This window comes from Caretta caretta, chromosome 15, assembly GCF_965140235.1.
Source record: "Caretta caretta isolate rCarCar2 chromosome 15, rCarCar1.hap1, whole genome shotgun sequence".
Classification (NCBI taxonomy): domain Eukaryota; kingdom Metazoa; phylum Chordata; order Testudines; family Cheloniidae; genus Caretta; species Caretta caretta.
Window position 1 is genome coordinate 22,662,607 of NC_134220.1, and position 16,219 is coordinate 22,678,825.

Sequence of the window (16,219 nt, forward strand, 5' to 3'; positions counted from 1 at the left end):
CTATGATTCTATGTACTGTAACCAAGAGATACTAATATTGTGGAAGTAATGACTGTAACTAAGAGCAAAGTAGGTCCACTCTGGTACAGTTCTTCTTTCCATGTGTTGAATATGTACTAACTTCGTTGAAAGGTCATATTTATGCTCAAATAAATTTGTTAGTCTCTAAGGTGCCACAAGTACTCCTTTTCTTTTTACAGTACAGTGTGACTTCATTAACTACCATACTAACCCTAGAACACTTTAGTCATTTTAGTTTGACTATAAATTAAACCTAACTTTTGAGTGTGTATTGGAGTTGACCGAATTCTAATAAACAGGCTTCAGCCCTTTCAGAAAGCTAATGACTTGTTTATTTTTTAATCTCTTCCAGGTCAAAGACCGAGGTCCAGAAGCCACAAGAAGATTTTTTAATTGGTTTTATTGGAGCATTAATTTGGGAGCTATTGTCTCCCTGGGAGGCATTGCATACATTCAGCAGAATGTCAGCTTCGTTATTGGATATATCATCCCAACAGTTTGCATTGGGATTTCGTTCATGGTATTTTTGTGTGGTCAGAGTTTCTTCATCACAAAGCCACCTGATGGCAGTGCCTTCACAGACATGTTTAAGATTCTGGCGTACTCTTGTTGCTCACGAAAGAGATCCAGGGAACACCGAACTAATAGGTTTGTTAAGAACTCTTCAGTACAGGCTTAACTCACTTCAAATTTCAACTAAGGTCTCAGCCGCTTTGCTTAATGGTTGTATGACTGGCTGGCTGCTGCTTCATTTTCTAGTCTATTCTGTACCATTTTAGACTTCGACTTTCATTTAGATCTTTGAGTGCTTGGGTGTATATGTCCTAATAAAGAATATATCCTTGTTTTCCATCTAGTCCCTGTGTGCAGCAAAATCAGACTTGCTGTTCTTCCACTACTCCAAAATTTTGCGTGTGGTTTCTCTCCTTTCAAGCCTGGTTTATACCTATAGCTTAGGCTATGTCCTCTCTAGCAATGCTGCAGCAGCCCCACTGTAGCGCTTCAGTGTAGACACTCACTACAGTGACAGAAGGGGTTCTCCCTTCACTGTAGTTAATCCACCTTCCCAAGAGATGGTAGCTGGGTTGACGAAAGAATTCTTACATCAACCTAACACTGTCTAAACCAGGGGTTAGGTTGGCTTAACTGTCACTCAGGGTGTGGATTTTTCAGACCCCTGAGGGACGTAACTGAGTTGACATAACTTTTTAGTGTAGACCTAGCTAAGTCATGAAAAATTTTGTGCCCAAACACCATAGTTAGGTCGACCTAGTCCTTGATGGTGATGTGGCTAGGTCAATACAAGGATACAAGCTCACGCGTCTCTGTGGGGTGGATTTAACTACATTAGTGGAAAACCCCCTTCTGTTGATATAGGAAGCATCTACTTTACAGTGCACAGTTGCAGTGCTGTAGCTATGCCACTGTAGCATAGACATACTCCCAGTGAATCTGGACACACCTCAGGCTCTGGACTAGCATTTGCTAAATACATTTTTTCACAGAGCACTAATTAACCATCTTTCTTTTGTGCTTTGCTCTCTCCATGGTCTCATCTTGATTTTAGAAGGGTTTTTATTTGCCTTCGTATCCCAACAGACTTGATGAGGCAACAGAGCTGTATAACTGCTATTTCTAACAATCTCTTTGAGCTACTGTCTTCCACACACTGAGGTCCTCGTGAAATGGTGGCTTCAGCTAGCCACTGTAGGTTGGCAAAGGGTTTCAGGTGCCTCGTGCAGCATGGAATTTCATGTGTTCACTTCGTCAAGTGCATAAATAAGTTAGAATAACTTATTTTCTGATGGTGTAAATAAACCAGTTATCACTTTCAACTGTTGCATTTTTTTAATGCTTAGTCATGCCCAGTGGACGAAGAAAGATTAGAATGTCTCAAAAAAAGAAAAGAGTACTTGTGGATATAGACTAACACGGCTGCTACTCTGAAACCAGAATATGTCTAGTAAACTTTTATAATGAATACTTAGCTTAATTTGTCCCTTTCTGATCCACTTTGACTGATATATTTTTTCTTCTGTGTCTTCTGTTCCCACTTCTGAAATGCACAAGGTCCTTTTTGATGAAAAAGCAATACAAAGTTGTCCATGAGTTTTTTGAATTAACTTCAACTTTATTTTCAAAAGTGAAATCCAGGAAGTACTTCAGAATCCTCGTAAGCAAAGCCTGTTTGAGATGGCGAAGATCTCTCATGGAGGGCCATTCAGAGAAGATAAAGTGGAAGATGTGAAAGCCCTTGTTAAGATTATCCCTGTCTTTTTGGCTCTTATACCTTACTGGACAGTGTATTTTCAGGTGAGTGATTCTGACCAATCATAAAGACCATAAGTTTACATTCTCAACACTGCAATCGGAAGCTCTGTAGGTGCTATCATTAAATCACAGCTCGGAGTCTAAGTTGTAAAAATTCATTCCTCTCTGAAAATTGCATCAACTTTGAAGGAACATTTTAAAAAAAAAAATGGGGAAAATGTTCCATAAGCTTTTGTTAAATAGAATAGTTTGGCAATGTCAATGGCTAAAATTCTGAAAGAGGCTAGAAATCTAAAAGTTTTTGCCTAGTCGTATTTTATTATGGACTAGCTGACTTTTTTATGTAATATGCACTCGTTAGTTTTGGGGTTCACCCCAAACTAGTTCTCAGAGATGTATATTTGCTTGCACAATGTAACTAAAATTATGTAACAAGCCAGTGCTTAGTAATGACACAAATGTTTGCTGGCTCATTGACTTTTTAAACAAAATGGTCATGGGGTGACATATATTAGTTCACCACTATGCCCTTGTATCTAAATGTAAATTGCTACGTAGTGTCTTTCATGAATGTAAAATTCCCTCTGAAGTTGAGGGATGAATAAATGGTCTAAAAGGATATTAAGAATATTTTCAAAATATGTATTTTAAGCTGATAATTGGAGTCTTAAAGCTAAAATTTGTAAATATCTAATGTACTTTTCAACATTAAACTGTTTCCTTTTCCAATTCACTTATCTTTGTCAGTGAAAACAGTTTAGTCAGTTTTACTTTATTTTAGTGTCTTTCACTGTATTTCTCTAAGTTGGCAGGATGCTGCAGAGCTTAGGTTGCAAACACTTTAGAAGACTGTTTAGAGCTTTAAAAATTTCCACGTAAAAGTTATTTTTAAAAAAATTCCTGTGACTGGTTCTGTTGCTATTAGGTCTTGTACAAGAAGATTTGGCTTTAGGACTGAATTTGCTAAGCTTATGGAGGGAATGGTAAGATGAGACTGGCTACATGCCACTCACTGTAGGCAATCTGCAAGTGGTGATGGGATACTAGATGGGGAAGGCTCTAGGCTACTACAAAGAATTCTTTCCCAGGTGTGTGTCTGGTGGGTCTGATCTAAGCTAATGGTCCAATGTAACAAGTGATGATATGGACACTAATTGTTTTTGTTGGGATTAAATAGAGTCTGTAGGGAAACTTCACCATAGTGTCAATTTTCCATACAAAGCTGAAATTTGTATTTGCTCAGAGTCTAACTGATTGCCATATTTGGGGTCAGAAAGGAATTTTCCCCTGGCTCAAATTGGCAGAGAGCCTGGCTTTTTTTTTTTTTTTGCCTTCTGCTAATGCATGGGGTGCAGGTCACATGCAGGTTTAAACTAGTGTAAATGGTGGATTCTCTGTAACTTAGACTTTAAATCACAATTTGAGGACTTCAGTAACTCAGCCAGAGGTTATGGGTCTGTTACAGGAGTGGGTAGGCAAGATTCTGTGGCCTGCAATGTGCAGGAGGTTAGACTAGATGATCATGATGGTTCCTTCTGGCCTTTGAGTCTAAAAGTTTGTGCTTTTTACTAAGTTCCAATTCTGGGCCTGGAGAGACGTGGCAGGGTCTCACTAGAAAACCTTGTTTTGAACAGCTGTCTAGTACGTTCAAATGCAATCCTTGAGAGTCACTGACATTTTAAGTAGTTTCACTTCAGAGTATGACTTTATCAAGTAACAAGGTCAACTAATTTTTCTTAATGTTAGATGCAGACTACATACGTTTTGCAGAGTCTACATTTGAAAATCCCTGAAATTTCAAATGTCACCACCCATATTCATACGGTAAGTTGGCCAAAATGTGGAGGGTTTTTTTGTTTTGTTTTTTTGTTCAGTTGAAACTCCCTGAGCTAAGCTAATGGTCCAATGTAATGAGTGATGATATGGACACTAATTTCTTTTGTTGGGGTTAAATGGTGTCTGTAGGGTAGCTTCATTGTAGTGTCACTTTTCCAGTACAAAGTTGAAATTTGTGTTTCCTAATGTTAAGCAGTAGACTTGCAATTTACGTAACTACACTTGGTTTTTATTAACAAATGCCTATATTTAAGTTAATCTTATACATGTTGTTTTGTTCATTCAGGCATATTTCAAAACGAAACCATTAGGGCTGTCAAGCGATTAAAAAGATTAACATCCAAATATTTAATACATTTCAGTTGGTATTCTATTACATCTGTGTTGGTGCACATAACAAAATTCATTCCACACATGTACATAAATTAGAGGGAACACTGCAGACAAGTATTCCCACTAACTCAGTAGGACAACTCATGCTAAAAGTGAAGCACAGGTCATCTGCACTGCAATGAAAAACCCACAGCTGGCCCATGCTAGCTGACTCAGGCTCATGGGGCTTGGGCTCTGGGGCTGCTTAATTGCAATATAGACATTTGGAGTTGGGCCCAAGCCCAAACTTCTACATCACAATTAAACAGTCACTTAGCCTGAGTCAACTGGGTTGGGCCAACTGCAGGTTTTTAATTACAGTGTAGACATACCCTTACTTATATTTACATTTTATCTTGATTAATCAGTAATTGCAGGTAACGTGGATAATCTAGCATATTGAAGGATGTTATGGAACCAACTTCAAAGAAGAGCTTGCAAAGTCTAACATGAAGTGGTTACTGAAATAATCATTTCCATTTTGCACAAAAAGTTTATCCGTATAAATTAATTACCAGGCTTACTAAATACGCCTTTGAAATTAAACCACTGGCATAAATTTAGTAATGTGAATAGGTCAAAATTGCTTTCATTGTTTTTATTCACAAATGCAAATATAAAAAATGTGTATACTGTAAAATACCACATAAGTAAAATTAAAGTAACATTAAATTTGAAAGCCATCTGTGTATTTTGGTTCTCTTAAGTCTTAGAAAATGGTCTCATAGCTGAAAGTAAAATTGGTTAGGTGCATCAAACCGACTTTTCATCAACCTATAGCTTCTGTTTGCCTGATTCGATACAGTTAATAAATTAAATTGAAAGTGTTCTGAGACTTCTGCATGCTTAAAGGGGTGCAATCAACTTAAATCTATATTTTAAATTTTTTTCCTCAGCTATGTTACTAATAATAACATGTTAGATGATAAGTGAAGGTATTTTTAAAATTCTGTTCACTAATTTTCTGCTGCTTATTTTTAAATTTCTCTTAACTTGGATGCTGGAAGGCATGTCAATTTCACTTCTAGTTTTTAAGTGCTGTTGTGTTTGAAAGTTTGTTAGTGGAGGGGAATGTTAATTTAAAAATTCTGATAGACATTTTTAAAAATGGAAATGTTTTCATTGGTCCAAGGTTTGTTAAATTTAGACTTAGCATAATCAAACTTTGGGCCACATTTGAGATGTCCATTTAAATAGAGCACAGTTTATTTTAACTTGACTACAGGTCCCTGGTAGTAGCAAATAAGTTTTACTTTATTCTTTCTATGAAGCCCTTCTTGCCCTCTGTTAATATTACTTGCATTTCTATCTTTTTTTCATGAGACCGTTTTAGAGCTTTTTCAAATATTAATTAAGTCTCACAACTGTCATGTTTGAGCTAACTGATTGCTAGGCTGAACAAAATGAATAGTTTTCCTCTAACTTGACTAAGACTTAATGAAACCGGCCTGTGCCTTTATCTGACATGGGGAAATTAATGAAGTGTGGACTGAACACTGCAGTAAATGTTCTTTTTAAACAAAGCACAGTGTGATACTTCTCTGCTTAGGCCCCTAAAGAATATTATGCGTATAAATATGCATTAAAAAATTACAGAAGGTTGTGTGTACACACCCCTAACCTAGTGACTGTAGAGATGCACTGTAACTTTAAAAATACTGTAAGTGTGCGTGTTTCTGCTTTGGGAATAAACGTTAGTCAGAAACTTATTCTAGCCTTTGGCTCCTTTATTTTTTGGTAAGCGGACTGTTAGGTTCAGAAATTGAATTGGTTCAAATAAGCAATGAAGGACTACTACTGGCTTTAGTTGAAAATGGTTTAAAATGCCACTCATACCATAAGACTGTTTGTTATAACTTTAAATTGGCTTTAAAAATAACTTCAGTTGTATTTAGTGTTTGTTTAATAATGTGGAATTTGAAGAATGGATAGTGGAACATCATCCTAGTGTGTCTGTCTTGATATTTTAAATGGTTCTTCTACCAGCCAGTCCATAAGTGAACGTCAGCTCCCTTTTCTGCAGTGCTTCCATTGTAGCCCTTTTGCTGCTTCAATCTGAAAAATAATTCTGCAATTATATTTTAAAACCATCTCAAAGTAGGTTTGTGGTTTTTTCCTTTTTTTTTTTTCTATTTGGGTCATATGAAAGGCATCATACAACACTACATTTCTAAAAATGTATACATGTGCAGTCTTTTTTTTTTTAAAGCTATCAGACTTGCTCTTACCCATCAGGATATGATGATTTGCGGTAGCCAAGTAAAAAAGCAGTTGAGTCACGGCTCATCAGATCTACATTTTTCTTAGATGCACACAACATTCAATGCAAGCATTACAGTATTTGTCTAAAGTGAACAGGATAAAGATTGCAGTTTCTTGATATGGAAGTAGTGGAATATGTAAAAATATGTGCATGCTCTCAATTTCCCAACTCCTGATATGTAGAAATGGGAAGCCGTGAGTCTCCAAAAAACTTGTGATTGAATTGTGTGAAACACAGCAGTGCCGGCAATACTTGTTGGTTCTGTTGTCCATTATCAAATTCAATAATGCCCAAAAACTTCCTACATTTTTTTTTTACTGTATTATCCAAATCAATCTTTAAGTTTTGTGACACTGGTTAATGTTGTGGTGAGATAGTAAAAGTCGGTTACACGCAAAATACACAGCTGATTCCCCCCCCCCCATGTGAAAGTTTTCCTGAATGGGGTCGATTGAGTTAAATCAGTGATTTTAAGCCACTGATTTAAATTTTGATTTAAATAGTCTTGAAACCTTGAATTAAATAGATTTCAATCAGGTTTTGCATTTGTACTCTTTATTTTCCAGAGAGAGAGGTTGTTACTCGTTATTTGATAGCCATTAATACACATTGATTTGCAACTAAATATAGCATGCTAAGTTTAGTACCTTTTGCTAACCAGAAGCATATATGATATCTACTCACATTTATATAAGCAATTATATAGTTTAACTCAATTCTTACATTTATTGTGTTGCAAAATGCATCCTTCACCATTTTCTGTTAAATAGACTAACTTTTTTACTTGTGATTTGTGTCAAGCTCTACTTGGGTGGTTATTCAGATTCAATTAAAATGTACAAAAACATTTTAAATGCTTTTTTGTTAAATAAAACTGCCTTGAGTGATGGATACATAGGAAAAAAATTATCAAAAATGTATCAAAACATTTTGCATTTAAAGCTAACTGATTTAATAAAGGAAATATCTGTAGCTAGTGAATTAAACTGTTTGTTTTTGGTCACCATAAGCTTCCGAGTTTTAGAACTAGTAGATCACGCCACTTCCCATCTAGTTTTTATTCAGAGATTGGAAGAAATTTCTTTTTCCTTTTCCAATTCTTAATTGGGTTTTTAACTTAAAATGAATGAGTAACTGAATAAATATTCCCTCTGTGCCTGCCGAAGAGGCTGCTGCTGCCAAAAAGCTAATTTAGCACCGCAACAAATTCTGGTGTCAGGTGCTTAATTAGTGACTTCCACCCATTCAGTGCCTTGACTTTCTTTAAAACTTGGCAGTAGACATGTATTGCTTAATATTTTTGGTATTTAAATTAAATGATTTTAATCTGGTGATGATTTCAACTTTAATATCAAACATATTTTAAAAATTAAACCTATTTAAAAAATCAAGTTTTAAATTTTTTTAATCATTTCTTTTAGATCTGACTCTAGTGGCAAGTAAAAAGATGATCAGTTCAGCAGAATTTTTAAGATTTGTTTTTTAGTCCAGAGTATGTGATGGTCCCGTTAACTATAATCTTGCAAATTTGATCTGTTTGGAAATATTCAACAGTTTAAAACACTTCCTGGATTCAAAAGACTTGAATCATTGTCTTGAAATAGTTGGAAGACAGAGTGTAATATGGAATACAAAAAATTCTCAAACGTTAATTGTTGAATTAATTTTTAAGGTAACTACTTGTCCCCCCAAGCTCTTAAGCATAATTCTATCCTTCCATGAAAACATTTACAGCACAGTTCAATACAACGGCTCAGTCTCTGAGGCTTTCCAGATTCGTAGCAGAGTTAAGCAAGGCTGTGTACTTGCCCCACCTCTGTTTCGGATCTTCTTCTCCTTGCTATTGAAACAAACTTTTGGTTCCTCAACTGAGGGAATCTACTTGCACACAAGATCTGATGGAAAGCAGTTTACTCTTTTAAGACTTAGATCTAAAACTAAGACTCGGGAGGCCCTTATCCAACACCACCTCTTTGCTGATGATACAGTAGTGACAACCCACACAGAAGCGTGTCTTCAAAACTTTCTGGACGTTTTTTCCAAAGTCTGCCAAGACTTTGGGCTTACCATAAGCCTAAAAATGATGAACATAATGTGCAAAGGAGTTGAGGAGGCATCCTTCCTCAAGTTAAACAACTATGAACCAGAAGTGGTGAATGAGTTCACATACCTGGGGTTGACTGTCGCAGTCAATCTCTCACTTGAAACAGAACTCAACATCTCCATTGGAAAAGCTGCCACAACAATGTCTAGACTGAACAAGAGGGTATGGCAAAACAAACTGACAGAACACACACCAGTGTGTATCAAGCATGCGTTATCAGCATACTTTTGTGTGAGAGTGAGACATGGACCATATACTCTCATCCAGAAAAGAGGCTCAACAGCTTTCATATGCGTTGCCTTTGTTGAATCTTTGGAGTCTCCTGGAGAGACAAAGTCACGAACACTGAGGCGCTCAAGTGGGGCAGCATACCCAGCATGCAAACGCTCCTCAAATGAGACCCCTCTGCTGGCTTGGGCATGTGTGCTTAATGAGTGATGGGCGCATCCCAAAGGACATCCTCTACAGCAAACTGGCATCTGGAAAAAGACCCAGAGGATGCCCAAAATTGCATTTTGAGGATGTGTGCAAGCAAGACCTCAAAAAAATGGATGTGGACAAGTGGGACGATCACACAAGACCGCAGCCTTTGGAAACAAGCTTAACAAAGGTCTCCGGAGTTATGAGAGAAAGCAGTCCAGCTTAGCAGAAGTGAAAAGAACTTGTAGAAGACAGAGCCCAGATGGTTGAAACATTACCTTTAAATGGGACAGATGTGGCAGAGATTGTGTATCTCAGGTGGGTCTCATAGGCCACGGTCGCAGCTGCCATAAAATCAACTGGGTTTCAAACACTCAAAAGTTGAGTTAGTTAATGATGTTATTTATCTTGTGCACACAGCCTCTCCCCAAACCCAACTGGTTTGGGACAGGTATGGTAGAAGGACTTAATGATGTTGCATCTTCTCTCCAGGGGTCCAAATCATATGTATGGCTCCTAGACTTATGTGAACTGGCCCCAGTTGCTGGCACAGTTGTGAGACTTTATATACAAAGATTCTTTTAGAGTCCTCCTTTAACAAAAACTGGATGGGGCGTTAGATGCTTGGACATGCTCTAAATTTTCATTTGGACTTTACTAGTTGGAATAGTATTTATAGTGGAAATAGTGTAGTCAGATAGGTTGAATATGTCTAAAGCTATTTTTGGAATTGCATAAGAACATTTCCTTAGTGCTTAATGGAATATCTCAGTTTGCCCATATAGAACTGATTTTAAAGCTTGGTAGAATTTTAATTGTATTTTGCATTATATTAGTAAAATACTCTTTCTACTATGCTGTGACAACTATGAAAAGTCATAATTTTAATGGAAGATCTACAGACCTGGCTACTAAATATTTCTCATGGAGAGAATAGAAACAATTGAGTAATAGGAAATATAAACCTATAGTCAGACTCAGGAACACATCTTTGGAAGCAAAATAAACAAGCAGGGAATACTTAATTGCATTAAATCACTTTCAACCATATATGACATTAAGATTGCCTTTGATTGCTGTTATAGACACATCTTGGTGTATTTGTTTACCAGACATTAGCTGCACAATCAGTCATTCAACAGACAGGTGTTCTGTGATTGATGGATCTTAATGGCTTGAAAGCTCCTGCAGGATAATGATTTTTCTATTAAGCACGTTCCAAGACACACACAGAAAACAAATGTTAAGATGCTAATGTTCCTCCCTCAAAAGGAGGCAGCACTGATCATGACGTTCTATCCGTTATTCCTTTTTTGTTCTATCCAGTGATGGCTCATATGACGAATCTGGCTCTGTCAGCTGTCTGAAACTCATTGGGGCTCTGTTTAGAAGTGATAGTACAATCTAATCATTCCCATTTAAATTCATTGGTGTTGAATGCTCAGGTGGCTTGCAGCATGGGGCCTGTAGGCAGCAGCTGGCTAGAGATAGAGGCTTAGTCTCCCCAAATCTGTCTACCAGCCAGAACCCCTTGCCAGCTATCATGACAGAGGGACAGCTGGACCAAATCTCAGTGGTGTTACACATGGGCTTCTGCTCCCCGTCCAAACTCCATGTGATGGAACCTGTGTCCATTAGAGAGTTGAGTGGAGGCAGAGGCCGGGAGCAGAAGGAACCTGTGTGCCAGGTTGCAGTGCCATAGCCACTCTTCAGTCATGCCAGCAGGGAAGGGGCTCACTGTTAAGCCATCCAGCTATGGTTAATGCCCACTCCCCTGTATGAGTGACAGAGGTGGTTGAACCTCTGTGTTTTAACCTGGTGCATGGGTTCTTCCTCCCGGTCCAAGGGCTCCACTCTGTTTTCCATCGACACAAGCTTCAGCTTCCTCCCCATTGGCAGAGGTATGCCTTGCCCATTGCTCTCATCTCCCAAACAGTCCACCAATGGGAAGGCAGACAGTAACTGGAGGTGGGTGGCATGAGCCCGTGTCTGAACCTGTGTTAAAGGGGAAGTGGACGTGAGCACAGTGGTCTGAGGCAGCAGCAGCTTTACTATAAAACTGCCCCTCTCCGTAACCTGGCTCAATCTTTAAATACCTTTCCCCTCTTCCCCCCCCCCCCCCCCTCCTGGGTCTGCGACCCTCTGCAACCTCCCTCAGTTTAAGCATTGCTTCTGGTGCTCAGATTTGGCTGGGCCTGGGTGCTAAGTGGGTGGGCCATTGCTCACCAATGGCAACAGCCCTGCTCAGGCCCGCCACTCTCCCTCAAGAAAAATTTTACCAGCCTTCTGTGATTGGGCTCTTCAAAGTGTTTGAGATGTTTGCATTACAGTGCCTGCCAACTATATTACTATGCACCCTGATGGTCTTAAAGGTATGAAAAGGTTTGATTAGTGGAACTTCTTTTTCAGTTTTATCTGCAAACAACCAGCAGTCTAGTTAGCTGAGGTACTCCATTTGGTAACATTCCTACTATGCTCAAATGTGCAACTATGTTGTGCCATCATTTTCAAAGCAGAACTCCAGTGACTTATGGATCAGGTGACTTTTGGAGAGTCTCTCTTCATATTCACACTCTTTGTCCACCTTTCTTTCTTCCTCTGAATTCTGCTCTCAGAACTGCTGGATTTAGCAGAAGGAACTGAGGCAGTTGCGGCTCTTGTACTGATGGTTCTGAACATTGGATGTTGCAAGAGGCTGCCTGTGCAACGCCAGTGGGCACTGCTTTCTGGGAAAACTCCCAAAGCTCAACACAGATGGATGTGAATTCCAGGAGTGGGAGCATGCAGTGGCGTCCTACTTACTTTGGAGAGAAACCATCTTTACCGGTTTAAGCCAGAAGAATTGTAAAATACTGTAGCTAAGTAAAAACCCGAAGAGCTAAGCTAAGAAAAATGCATTAATGGTAATGTTGAGAAATGACTGAACGATTTTATTTTAATGTGAGTCTGTAACTTGTAACAAATACTTTGGTTTCTCCCAGGTTTTCATTATTGCATGAAAAAATGCTATTTTTGAAGAAAAGAACAAATCCGGTGGTAAGTAGAACATGGCTGAATTAATCTATCTACTCTGTTTTTAGTTTCCTGCAGCCTGGTTGACTATGTTTGATGCAGTGCTAATTCTGATCCTAATACCCTTAAAGGATAAAGTGGTAGATCCCATTCTGAAGAGGAATGGCTTGCTCCCATCATCTTTGAAGAGGATTGCAGTTGGAATGTTCTTTGTGATGTGCTCTGCATTTGCCGCAGGTAAGAAGGCAACTTAGATACACATCTGATTAACTTCTGCAGAGTCCTGTTGAGTATCTAAAATGTTTCTGGAGTCTTCAACTGATAAGTGTTCAGGAGTCTCTTGGATGGGCTACATGAATGTATGTGCCTAATGAGGGGTTTTACTCTCACTATTGCTAAGCTTTCATGTTTTTATTAATAGTGTAAAACTACTAGACCATTTTTCTGCTTGAAACAAGGTTATAAATTAACACTTTTAAAGAAGCTTAACTTGCGGCAGTTTGTTAACCAACAATCTCCAGGATGAAAGATTTGCCTTTTCTGTAAGCTGCTATCAAGGTCAAGCATACTGAAAAGTAGCAGAAGAGCTACTTTTATCATCATCAACCATATGATGTCACTGAGGGGTTCAGCCTGTTTTGGCTCATAGCTGGTGATCAGATGGGAAAGAATTCCACTTCATAAAATAAATGCAAAATTCTAATTCCGTATTCTGAATATTAAGGAAGCTCCAAAGCAATGTCACATGATTTTAATCATCACTTCACTTAAAAGTTGAGCACAGGAAAAACAAGGATCTGTAAAAATCAGTGTGTGTCTTTTTAATACAGTCTGATTTTCAAATATTAAATAAAATTGAAACTCTGTTTAAAACTGTTTCTTTAGCTGAAGTAATAAAATTAGCTTATTGCTGAGCAAGACTTTCCTCCGACTTTGGCTTTTTTCCCCCTTGCCTTAATGTTCCCTAGTGTTTGGAATTATTGTAGTGTAAAATAGCTTAGCTGTAGCACAAAAGGAAAAAGATGGCATCGCTGTTCAAACCATAAATCATCTGGTTATAGGGATGATTTAATGTTAAGCACTCCTGATGTGGAACTGAACATCTCTGAGCAATGCTTCATGGAACCTATACCCTTCACCCAGTATCATTGTAATGAACATATTGATAAAGCATTATAGCATTAAATAAATTAATCTCGACACTTGTAATTTCTTATATTTTAGAGAGAGGGACACTTTATAGGGCTATTAAGGTTTCTCCCAATGAGAGAGGTAATTACCTTATTAGACCAAGGTCATTTTTGTATGTGGGCAAGTAAAGTTCTTACTGTAAAAGTCATTTGAACTTAAAGTAGGAATATTTCTGTTATTCTGTGGCACTTGAGAACATTTGGGTAGAGCTCCCCTCTGCCAGTTGGGGAGGACAATGCCAGAAATGTTGAATGCCAGCCCTATAAATAGAACTTGCTGGCTCAGAATTCTTCCTTGACTTGACTTGTAAAATCACAATTCATGTCCCCACTAGTATTGAAACAGAAGCACTCCTGAAATAAACTAATTGAGCTGCAGTCTGGTTGTATACAATAGAACTCCAAGAAGTTTCAGATGACTTAATTTTCAGGATTCGTATCTGATTTAGACATGTGATATCTGCCTAAAATCATTCTTTTCCCCAGCAGAAGTCCAGTTGTTTTGGTTCACTGGGCTGGGTAAAACTAATGTGAAGCCTGGTGGAGAACTTCAATCTTGACCTGTGTTTGGAGTAAGCTACCATTCTAGAATGTGAGAACCCAAGTCAGATGACTTCTGGGGCTGAAATTAACACAAATTTGCTTCCATTGGTCTAAATAATTCATGAAGTGTTTCATCATATAGGGCAGGCTAATCAATGGCATATATAAAAGCTATTTTCATTTGACTCTTAAACTGCAGCATAACTACCAGACCACCATTTCGTTAGACAGAAGTCTTGATGACAATATGGAACAATATGAAGATGCCAATATTTTTAATCTGCAGTCTTGGAAATAACTTGTGTGTGCCTTATTTTCATTTTTAATATATTTGCCTAACTGGCAGTAGTTCTGGACATGAGTTAGGCTGCCTATTAGGTTGTTTAGTTTATTTTAAATACCTTATAAATTGAGTGAATACAACTGATTAGATTAAAGGAACATCTGCTGTGCTTGCTTCATGCATTTTATTGTAAATTCTTAGCAGCAGTATTTAAGGTTATTCAACTGGAAAATTGACTTCGTTTATAGACTCTAAACAATTACAGCATGAATTTAATCTGAAAGTTTTAATAGTTAAAAGAATCTTAAACTTGTCTTGAAACTTGTCACATTCAAATACAGTCTAACAAAGAATCAATAGATTCTAGCTTCTAAAATCTTCAGGTTTGAAGAGAAATTTATGGTAAGTTAGTTTGAAGTTGAAGGTTCATAAATAGCCACGTCTTGGTGGCAGGATATCTGATGAAGTTGCCTATAGCTAGAAGAGTATAGTATTCATAAAGGATCACCATATACTTTTGAAATGAAGTCCATTTCACACTATTATATATGACATAATTCAATTTCAGCAAGACTTTAACTGGTTTTGCAGCTTAGTTTATTTGTAAACATTCTAAAATTAGAGTGAGAAGCTGAATTGTCAGTTCCTTAGAGTCCCTATTGCCATATTTTTTAAAAATGTAGAAAGCTGTCTGTTTCAGCTTAAAAGAAATGAGGGAAATATAGAAGAGAGAGTGCTTGTGGCACAAGAAAATATTGCGTTCAGAACAGCCTTTGCCCTAAAGCTGTTCATTGTTGATGAAAACAGTATTTTTTTAAAAGTGTGGGGGTGACATTTTGTTTAATCACTCAGATTAATAGGGGGTTCTTTCACTGCCTGTCCTGTAACCTTGGGTACCGTAATGCTATGCTCAGAGCCCTGATATCAGCAGCCAGCCTACAAGCATAAAGATCTCTTCCTGGCTTCTTCTAGCCTCGTTACTACTTGCAGGGTGACCCCAACAAGGAGTCTCCTCAAATTCATCTACCCTGAGATCTTAACTGCCAGACATTCTTCTCTGGTTGTCATCTCCCAAGGTGTGAAAACAGCCTCCATTTAGTTTGCACAACAGAGAAATTGCATGGAGTAAGAATAAACAAAAGGTTTATTTAATAGAATAATCACCAGTTCAAAGATGAAACAGTAAGGAAAAGCAAACATACAAATTACACAGACAATAAAGATGTGACTTCCAGGTTTTACTGTTCTGTGTTAGCTAAATTCCCTTTTCTAATATAAGTTAGCTATTGCCTCTGAACAGTCATAGGGGAGATCTAGTGTTCCATAGACAGCACTCCACAGATGCTGGCCCTCAGTTTCTGGATGTCCTTCACTTCAACTCCCTTCCTTCTCTTTTAAAAGTTTGCATTTTTTTTCTTTCTCTTAGATTCTGGTGCCTCATGGTGGGGGAAACTCCCTCCTCTCTGAAGACTGGTCTACACCTAAAACTTAGGTTGACCTAGCTACATTGCTACGGGGAATAAAACATTGACACACCTGAGGCCAGGTCTACACTACAACCTTACAGTCATATAACTGCCTCGCTCAGAGGTGTGAAAAATCCCAGCGTAGACCGTGCTTCTCCCATCAATATAGCTGCTGTCTCTTGGGGTGGTGGATTACATCGATTAACTACATCAAGAAGTTTTCCTGTCAGCGTCATAGCATCTTCACTAAAGTGCTCCACCACTGCAGCTTTTTTAAGTGTAGCCCTGGTCTACACTAGAAAATTAGGTTGGCCTAACTGCATTACTCAGGAGTATGAAAAATCCACACCTCTGAGGGCCTACCTAAGGGCTTGTCTATACTTACAGTGCCACTGTAGTGCTTCGTGAAGACGCTACCTGTGTCTATGGGAGAAGCCC

The 16,219-nt window shown here is 38.1% G+C and overlaps 1 protein-coding gene across 1 annotated transcript in view; it reads left to right on the forward strand.

Moving 5' to 3' along the window:
* SLC15A4 (solute carrier family 15 member 4) overlaps nt 1-16,219 on the forward strand; it is a 51,580-nt gene that overhangs the window by 15,599 nt on the left and 19,762 nt on the right. Inside the window, exons 2-5 of the mRNA XM_048822278.2 lie at nt 374-669; nt 2,166-2,334; nt 4,039-4,116; nt 12,368-12,536. Of these exons, the coding sequence (XP_048678235.2) occupies nt 374-669; nt 2,166-2,334; nt 4,039-4,116; nt 12,368-12,536 (712 nt within the window). The remainder of the gene's footprint in view (nt 1-373; nt 670-2,165; nt 2,335-4,038; nt 4,117-12,367; nt 12,537-16,219) is intronic.